The sequence below is a fragment of the Suncus etruscus genome, chromosome 16 (genome assembly GCF_024139225.1).
Source record: "Suncus etruscus isolate mSunEtr1 chromosome 16, mSunEtr1.pri.cur, whole genome shotgun sequence".
NCBI lineage: Eukaryota > Metazoa > Chordata > Mammalia > Eulipotyphla > Soricidae > Suncus > Suncus etruscus.
In genome coordinates this window covers 66,312,269-66,333,232 of record NC_064863.1, presented here as the reverse complement: position 1 = coordinate 66,333,232, position 20,964 = coordinate 66,312,269, and the positions used below count along the sequence as shown (strand labels likewise).

The following is a 20,964-nucleotide window of genomic DNA, read 5'->3' as shown; positions in this document are numbered from 1 at the left end:
GTGGTTCAAAAACAACCCCCCAAAAAGCATTAAAACATTATTATAGACCTCTATAAAAAGCAGTTGATTGGACACCTGCTCAATCTAAACAGTTGTAACTGTTGCTGCAGGTCTCTTTGAAGTATAAAAGAAAATAGAAGCTTTTGTGTTTTTCCTCTTCCACTAAGTTTGTTTCTGTAACTCCACCCTGGATTTAGGTGTACCTATCTGAGACCTGCCCATTTCTGGCAGGGGTCTTGGGAACTGAATATTAGGTGTGACCTTACCTGCAAGACCCCGCCCATTCCTGGGAGGGGTCTTGGAATAGGTAGATAAACCTTTGAGCGAGGGGATTAGGTCTCTGCCCTGCTGCGCTCTCTGGCTTTTGGGTCTTGGCCTCTTTTGGTCTTTGACCAGGATGAAGGTCAAAGGAAGATGGCTGAAAGGAATTAAGATGCAGGGTAGCCTAGAATGGCTGAATGCTTAATTGGTTATGATATTGGCCACACATGTGGTGAATAGGGCATGAATAAAGCTGATGCTTCCTGATGCCTGCCTGTGAGTGAGTCTGATTCCGCCGTTCACCTGGTCCTGGGACCCGCCGGCTGGATGGGGGTTGTGGAGCCACGTGGCCTGGGATGCCATCCACCTCCATCCAGCCCCATCTTTAATTATTTGATTCAACATGTTTCCTTCTCCTCATTATACTCTTGAGCCAATGGTGTTCAAGATAACTACATTTAGACCATTGTGTTCCTTTGTGCAGTTATTCTAAATACCACTTATAAGTGATATATGCCTTCCTCATTGTTTGTTGTCTTTGTTTGGATTTCTATAATGATAAATGATGATGAACATTTTTTCATGAGTTGGCCTACTGTTGATCTTCCCTAGAGAAATGTCTGTTCATTTCCTCTCCCCATTTCTGATGGGATTTTTAGATTTTGTGGAGTTAACCTTTGTGACTACTTTGTATATCCTAGATATCAAATCTTTATCTGATGTGTTGAGTACAAAAATTTTCTCCCAGTCAGTTGGCTGTCTTCTTTTAAACTGTGTAGTTTTTTTTTTTTTTTTTTTTTTAGTTTGATGTAGTTCCGTTTATTTAGGTTTGTTGCTATAGCTCTTGCCATTGACATCCTATTGTTGAATACTTCATTGAGGTCTGAGTTTTGAAGGATTCTGCCTATGTTTTCCTCAATGAACTTTATGGATTTGGGTCTAATCTCAAAGTCTTTAATCCACTCTGAATTGACTTTTCTAAAGGGTGTGAGATATGAAACAATCTTTAATTTCTTACACATAGTTATCAAATTGTTCCAATATTCTTTGTTGAATAGTATTGTTTCATTTGAAATTCTTTGTTTCATTTGAAATTCTTGGCCTCTGTCAAAGATTAGTTGACTATGTACTTGGGGGTTTATCACTGGATATTTTATTCTGACCATTGGTTTAAGAAAAGCTGGCTTTGTTTCAATGCCATGCTGTTCTGATAACTATGGCTTTGTAGTAGAGCTTCAAATTAGGTAATGAAATGCCTTTCAGTTCGTTGTTTTTCAATATGGATTTGGCTACCCTAGGTATTTTATGGTTCCACACAATCTTTATAATTGATTGTTCTAAATACTTGAAGAATGTTGTCAGAATTTAAATAGGGATTGCATTGAATCCATATAGTAGTTTAGATAAAATGGTAGTTTTAATTATATTGATTTTTTTCAACCCATGAGCATGGAATGTTCTTCCATCTCCTTAGGTCTTCTTCAATTTTTTCTGAAGTGTTTTGTAGTTTTAGTGGTATAGGTCTCTCACTTCTCTTGTTAGGTTGATTCCTAGGTACTTGGTAGTTTAGACTTTTTTTTTTCTTTTTTTTTGCATTTTGTACTGTTTGTTCCCTGAACACTTTTATTTTATTTTTAATTTATTTAAAGAAAATGCATCACATAGTTGGCATAACTGATCATAATATATTTGTTTTAGGAAGACCAAAAGCAACATAATTTAACAAAATAGAAAATTGAAAGAAAAACTAAAGAGATGGAAGAGAAAGGAAAGAAGAAAAAGTTCAGTAGCAAGTATATTTTTGAAAATTATTGAAGCACTAATGAATTCATTAAAGCACTAGCAGAAAGTTTAGTAAGTTCTTTATTTTTAAAGGATAAGAGTTAAAAAAATACAGTAACAATGGTAGGAGACTGGCAATTATTATTGTTTGCATAGGCCCAGAAAAATATGGGGGAAGTGGAAAGGAAGAGCCTTGGCCTAAATACAAGGAGATCTTACCCCTGAAGTTTTCTAGCATAAGACCGATGCTGGACTCCAGGAATACTAGGTTGTCCAAGCTCTGAGTCATTCTCTGTGGTCCCAGTGAAATTTTTTCGAACATTAGCTGTTATTGGTGTCAGGTTTCTGTAGTTAAAGATTCTGGTTTCTGTGCATTTGGACACTATTTTAAATGGGATAGACTCTTTGATCTGTTTCTCCTCTGAGTTGTTATTTGTATAAAGGAATGCAACTCTCTATTGCATATGAGCTTTGTAACCTGCCACTTTGCTGTATTGCTTTGTTGTTTCTGGGAGCTTTCCTGTAGACTCTTTAGGGTCTTCGATGTATATCATCATGTCATCTGCAAATAGAGATAGATTGACTTCCTCTTTTCCTATTTGGATTCCTTTGATTTTTCTTCTCTTGCCTTATTGCTATTGCTAGTACTTTTAGTACTATATTGAATAAGAGTGGAGACAGTGGACAGTTTTGCATAGTGACTGACTTTAGTGGAAATGCTTTTAGTTTTTTTCATTATGAATAATGTTGGCTGTGGGATTTTAATAGATAATGTTACTATCTTGAGGAAAGTTGCTTCCACATCTATTTTGCTGAGAGTTTCCATCACGAATAAGCTTTCTACCATAGACTCGTCCTCCTTCCTCACCTCTATTGTCTCTGGATATCCTCCCCACACTATATTTTACTTTCCTTGTATCTCACAGGTAAATAAGATTATTATGTTCATCTCTCTCCCTCTGACTGAGTTCACCCAATATAAAATTCTTCATGTCCATTTATGTATAAGAAAATTTCATGACTTCATTTATTCTGATGGCTACACAATATTTCATTGTGTAGATAAACCACAGTTTCTTTAGCCATTCATGGCCCTGCATCGTGCCACTTCACATGGCTAGATGCGGATCTATGGCCCCAGTCTCAATAAAGCCCTTCTAGACACGTTGGCAGATCTAAGCACTGTTGGCTAACCACTGCGGCCTGTCTAGGGCTGAGCTCTCCCCAAAGTGGCCCTTACTTAAAAAAAACTAAGAAGACAAATCTGTACTTTTACCTCTTATTTTCTCAGCCCTTCTCATTTTCAAACCAGTTCTTTTGACCTCATCGTGTCACCATTGAGTTCAGTGTCTAGAGATGAGCAAAGCTTTGAAAAAATGAGCAGAAACCAGGTTTATTTGTTACCATTATTGATGTTGGAAAGATATCAATGATTTTGTTGCTGTTAGGGATTAATAAAAAAATTACATTTTTTAGATTAAAAAGTTATTTTAGATAAGACTTTTTAAATCACTAATGCGAATTAAAGTTTCTCTATAACTTAGGCCTGTCAAGTAGGGAAACCTGCAATGAGGAATGGAGCATGTATGGCTGTGGCAGTCTTAATCTTTAGATTCCATCCTCTACTTTCTACTTACATTGCTTTCTCTGCCTCTTGGTTTGGTGACCAAAATTCTTACCTCTCTGTATCTAACACTGAGGGCTTTTGATGGAAGATACCTGCATCTTCTGCATTTAGGAGCATAGAGCCAGGCACAGGGGAGGGGAAGGGAGGGGGGGAGAGAGAAAGAATGTTCCTTGTGAAAGATATTTTAAAAAATAGATTATACATGTCACCTAATTTCAGTTACTAAAAAGCCACCTATTAATAGGGTCACAGTACACACATTAACATTGTTCACTTCTTAGAATTGCTTAAAATTTCTTGAATTGATTCATTTAAATATAAAATAAGTTATAATATTATATCATGGTTTCATTAAAATGTTATCATGATCATCAAATATTCTAAATATACAAGCTATAACATTACACCTTACCTTCAATATCTCCATGGAGGATTCAAGGAAAAATCAATGTTCAGGGATTTTTTTCTAATATGGGACATGGGGCATGCAGAGTTTGTGACTTTTTCAAGGCTTTTCTTGAATGAGATTTAATTTTTCATTCTTCAGAGCATAAGGAAATTTTGAAACAACTTTTTAAAATATGGAGATGACACTTGTTCTGCCTCACAAATTGAGGGAGAAATAATGGAGGGCACCAAGACCAAACAGTCGTATGAACATTGAGTAGAAATAAAAATTGATCAGACGTGAACACCAAATCCAAAGCCAACTACAACAGAATCTATACCCAATCTACAACAGGCTAGACACAGTAGGGACCACTTATACTAGCAGCCCTGGGGGCAAAGGAGGGGTGATATGGGATGCATGCTGGGAGCAGGGGTGGAGGGAGGACAACATTGGTGGTGGGAATGCCCCTGATTCAATGTCACTATGTACCTAAAATACTACTGTGAAAGATTTGTAATCCACTTTGGTCAAAATAAAAATTATTGATAATAAAGAAATCTGCAAAAAAATATGGAGATGACAGATCTACAAATTTGGAGGTCCATAAAAATTCGAAGTTTCGGAAAGATAAATGAGAATCCAAAAAGTGTGTCGTAAAATCTTCTCCACAGTAGTCTTGAGTAAGTTATTTTATTATTTCTAAAACTACATTTCAGTAAATGAGCATAATGAATAGGGAACAATTAGGAAGATGGATAATATTTAACAATGAAGAGATTAGTGTGATTAAGTTCTAAGTATTCTTTAATTCTCCTATTCAGGATATAATATATTAAAAATTTTAAAACAGCTTCGATGAAATGGTACATGTTTTTAAATGTCAAATTGTCATAAAAATATCAAGTAGAGTGAATGTCCTTGGCTCAAAACATACATTTTAAAGACATTAATAATAAGTGGATTCCAAGCAATCTAATTCATCTTCACCGTGTCTGTACTTTATTTTGATTTAGGAGCACTGGAGTTTGAAATTAAATTTTAATAGGTTCACATGGAGTCCTAAAACCTTTCCTAATTTTATTGCAGTCAAAACTCAGTATATTCATTCTAGGTCACACCCAGCTGTGCCCAGAATTTACTCCTAGCTCTGCACTCAGGGATCACTCCTGAATAGCCTAGGTGACCATAGAGATGCTGGAGATCAAACCCCAGTTGGCTGCATGCAAGGCAAGTGCCCTTTCTTTTGTACTATTGTTCTGTCCCCTGCTACAGTTAAAACTTTTAATGCTGATTGGATCCCTACTGAAAAGTTGTCGTGTCCATCCTGACAACTCAGGATTTTCATACATAATCTTAAGAATTTAGCATGTGATTCTATTTCATTACTTATATTTTGCTTTTGGGGCCATACTCAGGCTGTGATGCTAGGGATTGAACTGGGTTGGCTTTCTTGCAGGGGTATCAAACTCGCAGCCCACGGGCCAATTGCGGCCCTTGTACAACATTTTGTGGCCCTGCCCTAGAGGAATCTTTTTTATTTTGTTTTGTTTTAGTTGTTTGGGTCACACACCCCCAATGTTCAAGGCTTACTACTGACTTTGCACTCAAGGATCACCCTGACTTTGCCTCCTGCGGCCCCCAGGTAATTTTTCTTGGAATTTTAGCTTTTAATATTTAAACAAAACAAAACCGTCATACACTCAGAAACCCCAAATAATGAACTTTCTGGGACCTGAGAGATAGCAGAGGGGTATAGTCATTTTTCTGTCAGGCGGCTGACTTGCCAACCTTATGGTTCCCCTAAGATCTGTCAGGAGTGATCACTGAGCACAAAGCCCAAATATTATTTAAAAACAAAAAATCAACTCGCTAGCTCTACCCATATGACAAAGGAGACTGATTCTGCCGGGGTGGGGGAGAGGTGATAAGAAGGAGAGTTAGAGTCAGCAAAGGGGGTCAGTCAGCAAGGAAGCCTGAAGAGCAGTTGAAAGGGAGACAAAGACAGAGTCAGAGAAGGGGCAGAGAAGTGGCTGCTTGGGAAAGGTTTAGCATAGAAGCCATGTGAGGAAATGTACATGGTGTACAAAATAAAGCTAGCTGACTCCTGGAACTTCATTTGATTGCTTTGTGAATTTCTCCGTTGCCCTGCAACCTTCAGACCCGCCAGACTAGGGGCTGCAGGAGCCAGTCGTGCCGAGAAAGGCCTCACTATCCCCCTTCCAACACATGTGGACTGTCTTTTGGCGCTTGAATATGGGCAAAGGACCTGAGAACTCAAAAAGAACTCAACAATGGTGAGCGCTTTGACCTTATGGTGGCTTTTCACGGCTTTCTTGAGCTGGACTAAGATGTTCTATTATGATCTTATGTAGCAGCTTATATCAGAACTGTATTATCTGCAGAAATGTTCTTGTGATTTTGTTTAGAGAAGCTTATGAAAAAAAAAAACCTTTGGATAGTCTAAACTTATCAGTAGTGCTTGTGTAATAATATAAAAAAGGTAGAGAATGTGGCTATCCCCTCCCTAACTTCTTTATTTTTTTTTCCAACTTCTTGTTTATCCAACCTGAATGATCAGAACTGCCCACACCTGAAGGGTCAGGTAGAGGAGCCTGCCTTTGGGGAGAGAGGAGATAAGAAGGAGAGTAGAGTCAACAAAGGGAGACAGAGGCCGGAGAGCCAGTGAAGGAGCAGAGAAGTGGCTGCTTGAAAAAGGCTTAGCATAGAAGGAAGCCATCTGAGGAAATGTACATGAAAGATAGAACCATGAAATAAAGCTGGTTGACTCCTGGAACTTCATACGATGCTTTATAAATTTCTCCACTGTCAATGTGCAACCTTCATGTCCACAGGGCATAGGCGCTGCAGCAGCAGTTAACTGTCTATATATATTAAAATAACATTCCCATAGTGACAAAGGAGACTGATTTTGTGGCACCTTGAGATCTCTTCCAGTTGGTAGATATCAAACTGGCCATAGTGTCCAGGAATTAGAGGTATTTATGTAAGGAGGAACCATCCTACCTTTCACACAGCAGCACAGGTGACAAGAGTTACCTCAGCAAGTCTCCAGCTGATTCCTTCAGAGAATCCATAAGTCAAGCAGTTAAGAGTTCTGAATGAAAAATTTGCAGCTGACCTGGGTTTGAACCCTGGTCTCAAAGCTCACAAGGAATGATCCCTGAATACGGGGTCAGTAATAGGCTTGAGTACCTCCTATTATGGATCCATTTTTGTGTGTGTGCACTTTGGGCCATACCTGGCAGCTCAAGGGTTTCTCCTGGCTGTGTGCTCAGAAATTGCTACTAGCAGGCTAGGGGAATCATATTGTATGCTGGGAATTGAACCTGGGTTCACCCCAGGTGGCTGCATGCAAGGTCAAATGCCTTACCACTGTGTTATCACCCTGGCCCTGGATCCAAAATTTTTAAAAATCTTTTATTTTTATTAATCCCATATAGGTAGTTGGATAATAAAAGAAGGGCAGAATAAGAAGAAAGTTGTGTTTGTTTACTTTTAACTAAAAGGGAAGAAAATAAAATTCTGGACTACCTTCTCAACTCTCCAGTGTCCTGCTCCTTGATCCTCTCGGCCATCCTTTCCTGGGGGCACTTCTTCAGAGATGTGAACTGTCAGCACACAAATGGTGAAGCTGGTTGCTGCTTCAGACTCTGAGGCATGGTGGGCAGCCATTCTAAACTACCTATTTAACTCTCCTGGCCAGAGTCAGAGAGGAAGTCTAAAGCATAAATACCACTACTGTGAACTGTTTTAACTTAATTCTAATGCTTTTTTAAATTATTTTTACCTTTGTGGACACTATGGAACATTAATAGGAAATGGAATGTCTATGGAATTCCATCCAATATCAAATTCCACTTATTAATACAGATAATTAAAAAGTAGCTATTCCTTTTATTTTATGTTATTATGATGATTTTTTTAGTTTTTGGGCCATACCTGGAGATGTTCAGGGGTCACTCCTGGCTCTGTGCTCAGAAATTGCTCCTGGCAGGCTCCGAGGACAGGATGGGATGCCAGGGATCGAACCTGGGTTCTTCCCAGCTGGGCCGCATGTAAGGCAAATGCCTTACCACTGTGCTATCACTTCAGCTCCTTATTCCTTTTATTTAAAGTTAGAATCATTGTGTCATTTTTTTGCATAACTTTGTTTTTATTTTAGAAGGTGGGAGGTAGAAAGGGCAGAATATGCAAATAAAGCACATGAAAGACACAAAGTCCAGGCTATGATTCAGGCAAAAAGGGTGAGTCGACAAGCCATTTGTTATAAAGTACTTTAGAAATGCTAATTTTGCTACACAATAATTGATCTCAGCTTGACTAAATGCTCCATGATGATTTCACATCTTATTTGAGCTGATGTATAAAAGAAATCCAAGTACACTTTTCTTTAAATTGGCACCAACTGCTAATAATGAACTGTTTTGTGTTGTGTTTTTTTTTTATGAAAAAAGAGTTTCTCAGAATTAATTGCATATAAACTCTCAGAAAATCTTGCGTAATGCAGGTTTTGATTCAGAATGTTTCTAGCATGCTCCCAAATGATGCTGATATTGCCGGGTTGGTGACTATATCTTAAGAGGAAAGACCTTAAGATTCCGAGTTTGGTCAATTGGCAGAAGATTCTGCAATCCTTAGGAGATACTCTTGAGGACTCACTGAATGGAAATGAAAACCGGGAATTTGTGCCCAGTATGTTTGTGTCCTCTTTTCACTACCCATTCTTCAATTTATTGATATTTCTTGGACTAGTCAAGGGGTGTTGAGGGGCTCAGGATCTATTTCTAGTTCTGAACTCAGAATCACTCCTGTGGGGATTAGGGGATGGCCCCTAGTGCCAGGGATGGAACTTGGGTCTCCTGCAAGTAAAGCAAATGCCCTACCCACCATAATATATTTCCAACCCCAAAGCTCTGGTGTACATATACAATAGGATACTACATTGCTTTAAGAAAAAAAAACATACAATTTGCTGCTACATGGATGGATCTGGAAAGTATGTTGAGTGAAGTCAAAGAAGAGGGAAAGATATAGCATGACATGTTGTATATAAAGAAACATAATATAAGAATAGAAAAATGGCTAAAGGCAACAGAATCTATAGAAGTGAACCTGTTGTCAATTTTTTTCTAAAACAAGTGTTTTATTGTTTGTATTGTACAAAGACAAGGAATGGAAAAGTCAAGGGGGAGTTGGGAGAATGATTAGATAACCACATACACAAATGAAAAGGATGGAAAATTGCCCTCCTTCAGAAACATCTCCCCAACTCCTATGTCTTTCTGTGAAAGTGTATGAAGTAGATGATCAAAACCACAAAAACTAAATTCAAACTCCCAGAGATGTGGCCCAAAGTTTTGTGGCTTCTGTCAATGGTAGAGGGAAGCAGACACTTTGGTGGAGGATATGATACTGAAATATTGTATGCAAGTTTCCTATCCTGAAGGGTATTGTAAATCATGGTTCTTCAAACAAAAAAAGAAAAAAATGAGAGTGACGGTTACTGTATGTAAATCCTAATTTAAACAAATTGATATATTTTTAAAAGTGTCCTTAATAGAGCTGGAGAGATAGTATAGCAGGTAAGGTGCTTTTCTTCCATGTGGTCGATCAGCATTTGATTCATAGCATCCCATATGGTTCCCTGAGTACTGCCAAGGGTGATCCCTGAGTGTAGAGGCAAGAATAACCCCTGAGCATTGCCAGATGTGGCCCCAAATAAAATAAAATAAAAGTTCCCATGGTGATTCTAATGTACTACAGGGGCTAAGAACTTAGGGCTTAGAACAATGCATTCTGAATTTTAATAACATCAGAGTCACGTAGAGGGCTAGTGACAATTTTTTCCTCACATGTTTGCTGGAAGTAACCCGTTGTCTAATTCTACGATATCAACTGGGTGTCCAGTATTCCAATTCAGTTCTGATTCTATCTGTCATTAATGTGAATACTACTGGTTAAGGGATCAGACCCGTATGACTGCTTCTACTTTAGAGTCCAACTGCAATAGGGTGCTTAGACATTCATGTTTCTGCTCAGCTAATAACAAGTGACAAGATGTGCACAGCTCCTTTCCTCCACTCCCTATCCTGACCTTAATATTTCAATGGAATGATTCACTAAACATAAAAGATTTGTCTTACTAATTGATGACTTATTATAACGGATAAAAATTAGGAATGAACAAATGAGAGGAACACAGAGAACATAGGATGGGAGAGAAGAATTCAGTTTCCATGTCCTTTTCAGGGGCACCACTCTCCTAGACCCTCAATATTTTCACCAACTCTGAAACTCTTTAATTCACTTTGTTTAGGAGTTTTTATGGAGGCTTCATTATATAATTGATTGCAATTGGCCATTAGTGACAGAAATCAACTTTCAGTATTTCTTCTAATGCAAGTAGAGATAGGAGTGTGAATGAGAGTATGAATAATAATAGGAGTAGGAATATAATAAATAAGAGTATGAGTTCCAGGAGTGATACCTAAAGTTCCAATCCTTGACCATGGTTGGTTCCTATACTTAGATGAAATGGCAATATTTCCTACTTGAAGCTCCTAATTATTCAATTGCTTTCTCAAAGAAGAACAGAATTAAAGAATAAAATAAGGTGTGATCTCTTAGAATGTTCTCAAAGAAAGAGTTCTGACAATTTGTGTGAAAAAAAATGCTGGAAGGATTTGGATGGCCTAATTTATTTGTGTGTGCATTATGTGCTTGTTAATATAACTTGTATTTGTAATACAAATGTTGAATTATAGAAATAGAAAATGTAGTATTTTAAAGGTATTTTTTGCTTCACTATCCCACCAAATATACATAATAAATATAAACCAAACAATAAAAAGAGAAAAATGAAAGTCAAGTCAGATATAGTTGCCATCCTGGAGATATTTGGAATGGAGCCTGTGATAGTTCTTCACTGCTAATCTGAGAGCTGGAAGTGGGGAAGGGAGAAAAGAGAGTGAAAGGTGGGCTGGGATAGAACCAGGTTGTGAGGAAGGGAAAGAAATGTATGGGGTTTAAGTATCTGCTCCTTCTGTGAAATTCTATGTAAAATTTTGTGAACTAAAACATTGAAAACTTTAAAAATTTATATAATGATAATGAAAATGTGTCTACTAAGAGTATGAAATTTCTGGAGAAAATCACAATTAATTTATTATAAGGACCTCATACCTAGTTAAATATTTCTCCACGGTGATGATATCACAACTCATTTCACTCACCTTTATGCACATAATTTAGGGTTTTTCTATTTGATTTTTATCTGAGATTTTTGCTACTTCTGGCTGTGCTCAGGTTTACCATTGGCTCTGTGCTCAGGGATCATTCATGAAATCATATACAGTGCCAGGGATGAAATGGACTCAGTCATGTGAAAAGCAAGCTCCTTAACCCCATGTACTGCTCTTTGCCCTTAATTTAGCTTACTTTTAAAAAGCAAGTGGCATGCGAAGAAAAAGTAGCATGATGAAATTCTGTTTTTCATTATAATGAGTCAGAAAATCACTAAATTTGAGTGAATGTTCTATTGAGAATGAATTGCTCATAATTAAGTAAAATGTTTAATAAAATTTATTAACTACCATTAGAATAAGAAGAAGCGTTAATATATCATATGCTCAAGAACAAAGATAATTTTGAAGTTAATGCTAAAGGTATGGGGAAAAATTGTTTGTCAATGCAAACGTACAAACAAATATATTCAAATAGTACCTTTTAGTTTCTTTCTGTAATTTTCTATGAATTTAAATCAGGAAACAGTGTTATTAGTTTTCATCAGTGACAAAAATATCTGAAAGAAACTTTTTAAAGAAGTATCCCACTCATAAGTAAGTTTTTCTTTTTTTTTTTCCTTTATTTTGGGGGCACACCCAGCAGCACTCAGGGGTTACTCCTGGCTCTGTGCTCAGAAATTGCTCCTGGCAGGCTCGGGGGACCATATGGGATGCTAAGGATTGAACCTGTGTTAGCTACATACAAGGCAAACACCCGACCCTCTGGCCCAAATGTAAGTTTCTAAGTGGAGACTAATTTGTGTGTAGACAGTACCCTCTTGTCAGCCTTTTGAAATTCCAGGAATTTCCCAGGCAATTTTTTTGAATCTCTTATGTAGACCTGCTTATATAAGGGTATAAAATGATCAAAAATATTCCTTCATTTTCTTAAGAAACAAGTTTAGATTTGAGATTTAAATTTTTGTTTCCTTATTTTCTAGGGAAACACAGAATTTAAACAATAGGTACAAAAGTAAATAACTATCCTCAAAGAAACTTTCTTCCCTTATGAATAAGGAAACATATTCTAAATATGTATAATTAGAAAAGCTTAAATTTGCCAGTAAGGTTATTTCTACAGGTACTTTTGTTCTTGCTTAGATAAGGGAATTTCTTTTTCTTATTCAACCATTACAAAACTAAACCTTACAGTAGGAATATGTGGGATTTTGACATGTATTCTCAAGCATGTGTATATGAGGAAAATTATTTTTCTTACAAATGATTCAACAAAACACAAAAAATAAAACCCAAAGCAAGTCTTCTCAGAGGGATATTGGCATCAGACATCTGTTTTCTCAATCACTGAAGCTCAAGGAGTTGAAGTAATATTTTGTCTACAAAACAAAACAAAGTTATGTTTAGAGAAAGATTTATGCAGAGAAAATGGAGAGAGAAAATGAAGAATATTTGTAATACTAGTTTTCAGTTTGGCTTACTGAGATGCTGAAATGAGTAAACATCAACTCTATCTGGTGTAAGTAAAGAATAAACATTTGACTAAGAAACTTTTCAGAAATTTCCAAAGCTCTGAGTTTTGATCCCCCAGAAAATGGAAATCTTTCAGGACATGGTTAAAATAGGAATATGAAACCTGTTATGTCTGACTTACTTCCTGAGTGATTTCAGTATTCTTTGTATCCATTTGACTTGAGGGTTCAAGCATACAGGTTTTCCTTTTTTCTTCACTAATCTGGATTGAGGAAGAAGCAAAAATAATAAGAAAGAAGAGTTATTATATTTTAGTCAGTCCTTATTTAAGAGTTGGTATGAAAATTAAAATTCCGTTATAAAATTGAGGTAGGCAGCTTTGGATTTGGAATGGGGGAATTTATAGCACTGGGAGGTCTAAACATAAAATAAAACACTTTTTCTGTTGGTATGTGTGAACTGATAGAACTGAAAACAAAGTTGATAGCATCTAATGTCTGAAGTTAGAGTTTTGTTAACAACTTTTACATGAGATGGAGATGTATCAATAAGCACCTCCGAGGTCAACTCCTAAAAATTTATCACTCCTGAATATAGCACAGGAGGCAAGGTACTTGCCATGCATGTGGCCTATTAACTGTGACCCTGGTCAAATCCCTGGCATCACATATGGTCATCTACAGAAGTCACTTTTTGCACAGAGCCAATAATAGCCTCTGAGCACCACTGGTATGGTCCAATCCCTGGCACCCTCTGTCCCTCTAAAATAAAGTGTGCTTCCATTGGGCTTAGGATAACAAAATAGACTATCTCTGTCTCTATACTCAGGTATCACTTCTTGTGTACATTAAAACCCCTAATAATATTTACTGCATTATTTTAGCATTATGATGTTAAAATTAATTATACATATATATATTTTCTTGGGATATCTTAAAGGATATCATTTATGTACCATCTATAGTGTACCATAGGTGGTGTCAAGGACTGAACACTGGGTGGCAGCATGAAAAGCAAATACCCTACCCACTGTACTATTGGCTCTGAGTGACATCTACATTATATTTAACACAAATTGTGAGACTTTTACTAGCTAAGAAATTAGGCTAGTAATTAGGACCTGAACAGTGAGTACAGTGTTTGCCTTGCCTACGACCAAGCCAGGTTTGATCCCTGGCATCCAAATGGTCCCCTGAGCCCACCAGGAGTGATTCCTGAACACAGAGCCAGAAAGCACCACCAGGGGATGTGGCCCAAAAATGAAAAAGAAAGAAAAGAAAGAAAAGAAAGAAAGAAAAGAAAGAAAGAAAGAAAGAAAGAAAGAAAGAAAGAAAGAAAGAAAGAAAGAAAGAAAGAAAGAAAGAAAGAAAGAAAGAAAGAAAGAAAGAAAGAAAGAAAGAAAGAAAGAAAGAAAGAGAAAGAAAGAAAGGAGGGAGGGAGGGAGGGAGGGAGGGAGGGAGGGAGGGAGGAAGGAAGGGAGGAAGAAAGAAAAATAAAGGAGAGAAAGAAAGGAAGAGAAAGGAGAGAGAAAGAAAGAAGAAATAAAGGAAGAGAAAGAAAGAAATTAAACAGCAGTTTAAAAAAAGTCAACAGGTCAGGGGATATAGTTCAAGTGTCAGAACAGAAGCCTAGCATGTTTGTGAGCTCCATGCTGGTATTAATGATCCTCTGGTACCAATTATGCAAATAGTTTGGCTCAGATGCCTCCTACCGACTCCATCACCACCAAACCCTGTATCAGGTACCACTGGAAATGGCCCTGAACCACTAATTACCATGGGCTGTGATCCATTTTTTTAAAAAAGCAACAACAATTATTAATATTAATCAAGTATTTGTAATGTGCCAGGTAGTAAGCTCGTCTGGATAACATGTATTTTCTCAATTCCACAAACATTCAGTCAGAGGTCAGAATTATAAAAGTTAGGTTTTGTAGAGTCTTTCAGTTTGGTTTCCAAGATCACAAAGGAAGGAGGTTTCTGGTCAAATACATTGAAAGACTTTTTGCTCCTCATGGATAGCAGAAGTAAAATATTTCTTATAATTTTCAACTTTTGTTCCTATGTCTGGTTAAAATTCAGAGATGTGAAATTTGGTGAAAGATTTTCAACTTTCTGCTTGTTTATGTATTTATTTATTTATATTATGTTTTGGGCCTCATCCAGAGTGTCACTCCTGGCTCTGTGCTCAGAATTACTCCTGGAAGTGCTTAGGAGACCTTAAGGATGTCAGAAATTGAAGCTGGGCTAGCTACATGCAAATCAAATGTCCTAACTACTGCACTATTGCTCTGGATGTGTTTTAGTCATTTCAATACAAAGACAAAGAAAATTAAGGTAAATTAATTCTCCTGATTAAAGGTTAAAGATTTGATTCACGGCAAAGGAAGTAAACAAAGAAGAAATTTCAGTTTTCTATACAGCCTGAAGAACTACTCCCACATAGGTCAAAACTCAGCTTTACATATTTGCATTTTAAGATATTTGTGTGTTTATTATGTTTTATTATAAGATACATATAAAAAGATACATATAAAAACACACATATGTGTGTTTAATTAGAATTTCTTTTATTTTTATTTATTTTATTATTATTTTTTTTTTTTTTTGGTTTTTGGATCACATCTGGCAATGCTCAGGGGTTACTCCTGGCTCCACGTTCAGAAATCGCTCCTGGCAGGCTCGGTGGACCATATGGGATGCCGGGATTCGAACCACCTGTCCTTCTGCATTTAAGGCAAACGCCTTATCGCTGTTCTATCTCTCCGGTCCTTTATTAGAATTTTCATTGGCAATGATATTAGCAGAAGTTCTGTGCCTTTTTAATAAAATTTATTACCCATTATTTTTGTTTGTTTGTTTTTTGGGTCACATCCGGCAGCACTCAAGGGCTACTCCTGAATCTATGATCAGAAATCGCCCCAGGTAGGGTCCAGGGACCATATCGGATGCAGGGATTCGAACCACTGTCCTGCATGCAAGGCAAACACCCTACTGCTGTGCTAACTCTTCGGCCCCACCATTAATTATTTTTAATGTAACTAACCTAAAACACAAAAAACTAAAACTAAAATAGGACAAACAAAATGTGTTTCATGCAAGTATTCCAGAAAGTTTAAAGCATTCTAAGAAAAGAGATAGTAATGAAGACAAAGTCAAAGGTGCCTTTAGAATGACACTATGCTTAATACTTCAAGGTTTTTGGTCCATTAAAGATAGATCCGAGAGGAACTTGAAGTTCTAAGTATTGCACACAAATGTATACTACCTTCATTTAAACTAGTAATGCAATAGTACAATATTGTTGAGTATTACATATATGATATGTGTACATGTATTATCCCTTATACTTATTTAAGTCATAGAGAGATCAATAACATCTGATCCTCATCATTGAAACAAAACTGTTTTCTGGTTGTAGTAAAAAAGAAAGTATATGTGTATGATTCATTTTAACACTATACTGCTAAAATAATGCAGTAAATATTATCAGGGGCTTTATGTATGAATGTTAAGTTTTATTTGATTTGGTGTGGAAAAATGATTTGCTGAGTATATACACATTTTTCTGGTAGTACAGAAACAGGATGGTTCTAGAAACTAGGGGTCATGATCTTTCAATGAATTAAATTTCTTGTAGTCACTACTGTTTCCTTAACCTAGCTCTTTAAAGTTTGTTTTTTTGTTTGTTTTGTTTTTGTTTGTTTGGGGTTTTTTTTTTAGCTTTTTAAAGTTTTGAGAGCAAAATCAGTAAACCTAAAGCTAAAGGATGATTATCTAAAACAGACATTCTGACTAAGTATATTATTATTGTAGATGCTTGTTTTCTTGCTCCTTAACTTCCCTGGGAACAATATTGACTTCGGGTGCTAAATGAAATTTGGTAGATAAAAAGGAACTTGGAAATAAAGAAAACAGGGACAGTTCCTTCCTTCTTCCTCTTTCCTTCCTTTTTTGTATATTTTATATGCACATTGTATAACTTTAAAGTGTACAAACTGTTTATTTGATATACTTCTATATTTATTTATTTTGGGGGGGTTGGGCCACACTTGGCAGCGCTCAGGGGTTACTTGTGACTGCACTCAGAAATAGCTCCTGGCAGGTCCAGGGGACTATTGGGATGGTCGAGGATGCCAGGGCTCCCCTTGGAATGAAAGGGGATCAAACCCGGGCTGGTCCCAGGTTGGCAGTGTGTACCCTACCGCTGTGGTGTAGTTCCGGTCCCTACTTCTATATTTAATATGAATACCACTAGAGTGATTTTAGCAGCTTCATCATATCTTATAATTATCCTTTCTAGAGACTTGGATCAAACTTTGTCTCTTAGCAAATTTGATTTGTAGTATACAATTGGTGTCTAGACTAGTTGTACTTCAATTGATTTGGGCTTAGATGTCTGTGTCCTGTTTACTACTGTCTTTTTATCATGTACCTTGAACAAGTAGCTAACCTCCCTAAATCTCATTTTCTGCATCTATAAAGATATAGGGATTGACAAACCTGAATAGAGCAAATAAAATGTGAGAATGCATATGAAGCACTTAGTTCAGTGCTACTGCTGAGTATTTAACAAATACCAATGATTCTCATTAGCTTCAGTAACTTTAGCAATATTCAAAGTAAGGCACTTTGGTATTCTTTTTGTTTTGTTTTGTTTTGTTTTGTTTAAAAGGGTACAGCTAGTAATTCTCAGGCATTACACCTGACTCTATGCTCAGGAATCACTCCTGGAGCTGCTCAGGAGAACATATGGGATGTTGGCATAGAAGTTGTGTTGGTCGTATGCAAGCACCTTATCCACAATACTAGTCCCAATCACTCTAGTCCCAGCACTTTGACCTTCTTTTTTTGTTTGTTTTTTGGGTCACTCCTGACTTTGCACTTAAGATCACTCCTAGTGATGCTTCAGAGACCCCATGGTATGCTGGGATTTAAACCCAAGTCAGTCACATGCAAGGCAAGCTTCTTATATGCTGTACAATCTCACGGTCCCACTTTAATATTCTTATGTAATTTTTATTAGTAATAAAAAGTAGTATAAATATATCAAAACATAATGTGGGATGCTTGAAACATATAATGTTACAAACCAATGTTGTTCTGATGAAAATTAAGCAAAGGATATTGCATATCAACATATAATCTTATTTTCATTGAGAGGTAAGTATCAAACACATATTTTTCTTGCAACTTACATGATTTCTTCTTTGGGGCATCCATTCCCAGGAGGGAAAATTTGAACCTGTTTAATCTCATGTGAGGGGATAAAAGATCGAGATATTTTCATGCACTGACACTTTAAATTTGTGTAAATGCTTTCCAGAATACCTGTAAACATAGAATCAATCATTTTAGTCTATTTTTCTATTAAATTTATAATTACAACATGATTAATAATATTGTATACTGTGGATTTAAACCTTTCTGAATTGATGTTTTCTACAATATGATTTATTTATTTATTTGTTTATTTATTTTTGGCCACACCTGGAAGCACTCAGGGCTAATTCCTGACTCTTCTGTGAGATCACTCCCTTATAGAGGTTTAGTGCTCAGAGACTATATGTGGTGCTTGGGGCTGAACCTGGGTGAGACAAATGCCCCAATAATAAATTCTGTAAATTTCTTTCTCTTGGCTTGATTATTTTCAAACATTCTATGTAAAAAGTTTAAAAATAAAATTAACTTTTAAAAGTACAGCTCTGTGCCAAAGCCATAGTAAGCAAGTAGAGTGCTTGCCTTGCATGCAACTGACCTGGGTTCAACTCCCAGCATTCTATATGGTCCCAAAGCAACACCAAAAATGATTCCTGAGTGCAAAACCAAAAGTATCCCTTGAGCATTACTGAGCATGGCCTCTCCCCCAAATTACAACACCTATTGAAAGTCTTGATAGCATCATATTGGTCTTAGGGATTCAACAATATAATAAAATTGAAATTTACTATTATGGGGATTTGTGACTGGGTTACAAATAACACCATATAAAATCAACTCATCTCACTCCAACTTCCAGGTTATAAAGCATCTGGAACAGAAACAAGCTGTAACAGAGTTTTTAGTATATTCCCTCTCAACCCACCACTTCCCCTACCTTTGTCTATTTGAGTAAATATCACAGAAGAATGTTTTTGTGGGCCCGGAGAGATAGCACAGCGGCGTTTGCCTTGCAAGCAGCCGATCCAGGACCAAAGGTGGTTGGTTCGAATCCCCGTGTCCCATATGGTCCCCCGTGCCTGCCAGGAGCTATTTCTGAGCAGACAGCCAGGAGTAACCCCTGAGCACCGCCGGGTGTGACCCAAACGCCCCCCCCAAAAAAAAGAATGTTTTTGTTTAGAAAATAGGTCATAATCACACAAAACCAATCATTAAAACTCAGATTTTTATTTGATGAAAGTTACTAGTAATGTATCTCAAGTATGTTAATGAATGCACTATTTAATCTCATAGTCCTGTGCCTCCACTGTGATTGATATGCATTACACATAAAGTATCCCAGCTCTCAAGATGTTTGCAATTTAATAGAACAAAGTAGCAAAAGCTAAAACATCATAAAGTGTTAAAACTCACCCAATATCCAAACAACAATTATATAGTGGAGCCAAGAACTTTTTCAGCAGCAATATAAAAACTTTCCAAGGTAGGAAAAATGAAGGTATTGCAAAATGAAAATGACATATAAAAACAAAATTAAAATATAAAAAAAAATTCCATTTATATTAAGGTCAAAATCTGTTTTCTTTATATGAGATAAGGATGCTCTTCTGTATATACCCCAGTTTCTTCACAAGTATAAAAATTCACTACTTCAACCAACTAATTACTTTTACACAAAAATGGTCAATCCATCAAATTTGGATTAGAAGTCTGCTTCTTTGTACAATATGTGCATGAAGTACCTGTTGGTACAATGATTCATGTCAGAGTTAATCATAGAGTATTGAGTCAAGCATTCTCTGTAGAAAACCAGCTGATTTGAGGTTATAAAATCCTTCGGCTTTACAAAGGGTTTCATCATAAGGGATAGCATAGAGAGACAGAATAAAGAAGGTGTATATGGCACTATAGCACAGCTGAATCTGAAAAAGTTAGGAACAGACAAGTCAAATATAAATCTCAAGGGCATCTAGTATCTCTTCCTTCTATGGATAACAAACTTAACAATATAAAGAGTTTTAATTTCTAAGTACCTTACTTTAAGAATCTAGTAGCATTCTAGCAGTTTTTTTTTCCCTTTAGCCATATTCCATCCTTATTTAGAATTGAAAAAAAAAATCAGTAACTGAAGACCATTTCAGTTCAGATGAAAATGAAAGCATTAGAGTAAGTTCTCACCATGGACCGTAGGAAGATTGGTGACCAACAGCATGAGAAGCAGAAATCCTGGAGTGAACCTCATTTTGCCTGAAGGTGGAGTGCCGACTTCAGCTCTGTGTCTAAACTGGGTTCTCAGCACAGAAATTCTTATTTATTTGTGCAGCTGGCCTAGCTCCTCCTACTCTCTTCATCTTTAGCAGCTCATCTGTATCATCAGTTTAAACACCCCACCACCAATTATTGCTGAACTGGCTTGGTTTTAATTCTTATTGATTATGAATCCTTATTATTTTAATAACATTTCTCTAAAGCACTAGTAGTATGAATAGTATTTCTTGAGAATACCAATGGCAGAGCCACTAGAGGAATGTGAAGTGGGAAGGAAGGGAAAAAGCAGTTTGGAGGCTGCATACCATTGTCTGATCACTATTTGGTATAGTGACTTTATTTCTTCCAGTGAGGGAATCAACAGACTTTCTCAATGGTTTTTTAATATATGCTCTATGAAATTAGAGCACATCCCTATATCCCAGCATCTGCAAAAGAGCCTACCTAGCCTTTGGTTGGTGCCCAGTAAATAAACATAGACCTAATAAATGTCTTTCTATACAGATCCCTTTACTGACCTGATTATGGTTTTCCTACCCCTACTGCCTCTTAGTTTACTCTAAAATATATGGTTATGGAGAGAGAAAAATGTGTGTCTCCTCACTGAACACCTGTCTTGAGGAAGGGAGGGAAACAATGGCTTCAATGAAGAGAATCTTTCTGGTTGTGGAGAGCAAGTTTTTTAACTGAAGGTATTGTAGGGGAGCGTCTTTAACATTTTATCAGATGTTGAGCCACATT

General features: G+C 36.8%; 1 protein-coding gene across 1 annotated transcript; it reads right to left on the bottom strand.

The window, feature by feature from the left end:
• Window positions 1–12,973: 12,973 nt before the first annotated feature.
• CXCL13 (C-X-C motif chemokine ligand 13) lies at window positions 12,974–20,197 on the bottom strand. Its single transcript, XM_049790305.1, has 3 exons — window positions 20,134–20,197; window positions 17,994–18,126; window positions 12,974–13,058 (listed from the first exon to the last, which is right to left on the bottom strand). The coding sequence occupies exons 1-3, from the start codon at window positions 20,195–20,197 to the stop codon at window positions 12,974–12,976; spliced, it is 282 nt and encodes a 93-aa protein (XP_049646262.1).
• Between the last annotated feature and the right edge of the window lie 767 nt (window positions 20,198–20,964).

Coding starts and splice junctions, on each gene's coding strand:
- CXCL13 (XM_049790305.1), bottom strand. CDS start 20,197: ATGAGGTTCACTCCAGGATTTCTGCTTCTCATGCTGTTGGTCACCAAT. Junction 18,127..20,133: donor CAATCTTCCTACGGTCCATG/GTGAGAACTTAC, acceptor CTATGTTTACAG/GTATTCTGGAAAGCATTTAC. Junction 13,059..17,993: donor TGCCCCAAAGAAGAAATCAT/GTAAGTTGCAAG, acceptor TCCTCAATCCAG/ATTAGTGAAGAAAAAAGGAA.